The following is a 2,732-nucleotide window of genomic DNA, read 5'->3' as shown; positions in this document are numbered from 1 at the left end:
ACCTGACATCAGCAACTAAACACGTCTGGTTCCCATGGCAACGTTATGAGTCCAGTGTGTGATGCTGTAGCTCCACGGCTTCATTCAGTGATATTAGTGACGCACAGCTCAGCATGTTAGCAGATAAACACATTCCCTCAGCTGAGAGTCTGGATCGCTCATAAATAACAGTCAGGAAACCGTCTGGTTAAAGGGAGACGCTCTGGAACTCTGAACAGAACCTGGACCGGGTTAGCTCCACAGCATCAGTTGCCATGGAGACCTTGCTCCACAGCGTCAGTTGCCATGGAGACCTAGCATGTAAACAGAGAGACACCTTCGTGGGACTGAAAACTTTGGCTTTAAGCTCATCATACCTGCTGACCCACTGGTCTGGCTTCGTCACACTTCGACCTACAGCCCCGCCCACATCCGCTCTCCACCAATTACAGAGTAACAGTTTCATTTTCTGGTTTCAGAGTTTTCCCTCCAAACGGCTGCCAGAAGAGGAGCCTGAACACAGGTGAGTCTGCAGCTCCTGCTGTTTGTTGTTGCTTTAATGTTTATTTCTGATTTTGGTGTTGATTGTTGTTATTTAATCTTGTTATTTGTTTATTGTTGTGTTTGTCAGATCTTTGGACCAATCAGCTCCTTCTGTCTCTTCAGGTCGTGGTCTCTTGCCCCGCCCCCGGCCGCTCCCCTTCCTGTTGGTGACAGGAGGAGGTTACCTTGGTTACCAGCAATACAGGAGGCAGGGTCAAAAGGAGGATGGAGTGCCACCCCCTCTGGCCACGCCCACACAGGTGAGAAACACCTGCGTCATCTCCTTCATCTTGTATCTGTCATCCTGTCCCTTCTCTCTCCGCCTCCACTGAGCACGGGCAGATGCTCGACCTTCTTCTTCATCTCCTCACTGCTTCTTCATCTTCTCCTCCTCTGAAGCCCCTCCCTCCCTGAGGAGGCTCCGCCCACCTCCTTTAGCTGTCAGAGGCCTCCAATAAAGTCATAGCAGCAGAAGAGCTGTACACTCAGTGGAGAGTAAAAGGTGACAAGGTTTTGTTCTCCCGATGCATGTGGACTATTTTAAGTTGAGCTTTTGTTTTGAAACTCACAAACTTCTTCCAAACGCCCGTCTTTGTTTCCTTCCAGCCCAGAACCAGCTGAGCTGCAGCAGCATGTGTTGGGTCACCTGTCAACAGTCTCAAACCCAGAAACACTGAGTTCTTACGCTTCCTTTGACTTCAGTGATTTAACCGTGTTTGACTAGTTTGTACCTGAAGCAGAGTTTCTAATCCCACCTCCTCCTTACACTCAGAGCGACATTTAAATCATATCGAGCTACCTGCAGCCTCCAGATGATTACGTCAGGGTCGGCTTATTTCCACCACTGGATGAATGACATAAGAGGTTGCAGCTCTGAGCTCTGACGGTCCGACTGCGTGAACCAATCGTGTTAGTGACATCACTCAGGTGATAGGACACGGATTCGTTGACGTGGTGAAAGGTGACGCCGAGGTCACGGTCATGACATGTCCCTGCCTGGCTGAAGCCCCGCCCCCTGCCCTCACCTGCTGTCTCCTGATCGCTGCCTTCTGCATGTCATGGTGTGATTGGTCAATCAGTAACCTGCAGGACAGATGGAGGCTCTGATTGGACAAAACTTTGCTCTTTATTGATGCTTCTGTTGGTTTATCAGTGAATTTATTGATTTAAATGTGATCAATGACCAACAGGAGAACATTCTGACATGAAAGTATTTATGATCTGGATTTTCTTTAATCTTCTGTCACTCTTCAGTGAGTAAAATACAGTCGTAGGTTTAATGTTCAAATCCTAACTTTAACAACTGTAATGCTTCAATAACAACGTGATTTACAACAACAGCTGGTCTGAATAAGAGGGAACCAGAGAATCAGAACCATTCATGTGGGAAGTCGTGCCAGTCATCCTGAGCTCATGCATTCCTGGTGACACCTTATTTTATTTATACAATTCCATGTTTGGTTTGTGACCAAGTAAAACAGCATCAATAAGGTTCATTTATTACCGTTTATTACGTGAATATTGAATTATTAATAGTCAATATTGTAAAGACAGTTTTCTTATTAATAAGAATAATTATCAGCTAATGAGTCTGTGGATGTTTTCATCACTGAAACAAACACGAGCTGTTCTCATCTTTTTCTGTGGAACCTTGAATTAGTTTATTTTGTGCGATTCAGCCACTGATGTGTTTCATTGTCGTTTAGACCGAGCTGGTAAATGAGCAGGAGTTCTAATTATGTTGGTCATTGTTTGGCAGAATGAAATGATGACATCATAACGTATGTTGACCACTCTGACTGGAGTCCAGTAATCTGTTAATAATTCCTCCGTTAATCTGATTAGCCAGCAGCAGGGGGCGGAGCTCTGCGCTGCAGCCTCTCTCATTCTTCTTCTGGGCTCTCGGGAACACACTCGTCTCTTCTTCTCCTCTTTGAATCTTTGTCGTCCTCATGACTCGGCCGATTCGCTCTTCGTCCTCTGATCGTTCATGGTGAGGTTCTTCTGTCGTCGCCGTGGCGACGGCGAGCGTGGGGCTCGTGACCTGCTGCGGCAGGTGAGGCGGCGGCGTCGCATGACCGATGGCGAGAGAGACGGAGGAGGAGGGGGCAGGAGGAGAACACTGTTCAGGTAGGACCAGAAGAACCATCAGGAGGTCCAGATAGATGGCTTGATGGACGACAGACTGGAGCGTCCAGAGACTAGAACGT

The 2,732-nt window shown here is 47.4% G+C and overlaps 1 protein-coding gene across 1 annotated transcript in view; it reads left to right on the top strand.

The window, feature by feature from the left end:
• The first annotated feature begins 240 nt into the window (after positions 1-240).
• pisd (phosphatidylserine decarboxylase) overlaps positions 241-2,732 on the top strand; it is a 9,815-nt gene continuing 7,323 nt past the window's right edge. The window contains exons 1-2 of the mRNA XM_008301414.1: positions 241-502; positions 611-782. Coding sequence (XP_008299636.1) covers positions 255-502; positions 611-782 — 420 coding nt within the window. The 5' untranslated portion in view covers positions 241-254. The remainder of the gene's footprint in view (positions 503-610; positions 783-2,732) is intronic.

Source organism: Stegastes partitus, unplaced genomic scaffold (assembly GCF_000690725.1).
Source record: "Stegastes partitus isolate 25-593 unplaced genomic scaffold, Stegastes_partitus-1.0.2 Scaffold1670, whole genome shotgun sequence".
Classification (NCBI taxonomy): Eukaryota; Metazoa; Chordata; class Actinopteri; family Pomacentridae; genus Stegastes; species Stegastes partitus.
This window is presented reverse-complemented; position numbering and strand designations above follow the sequence as displayed.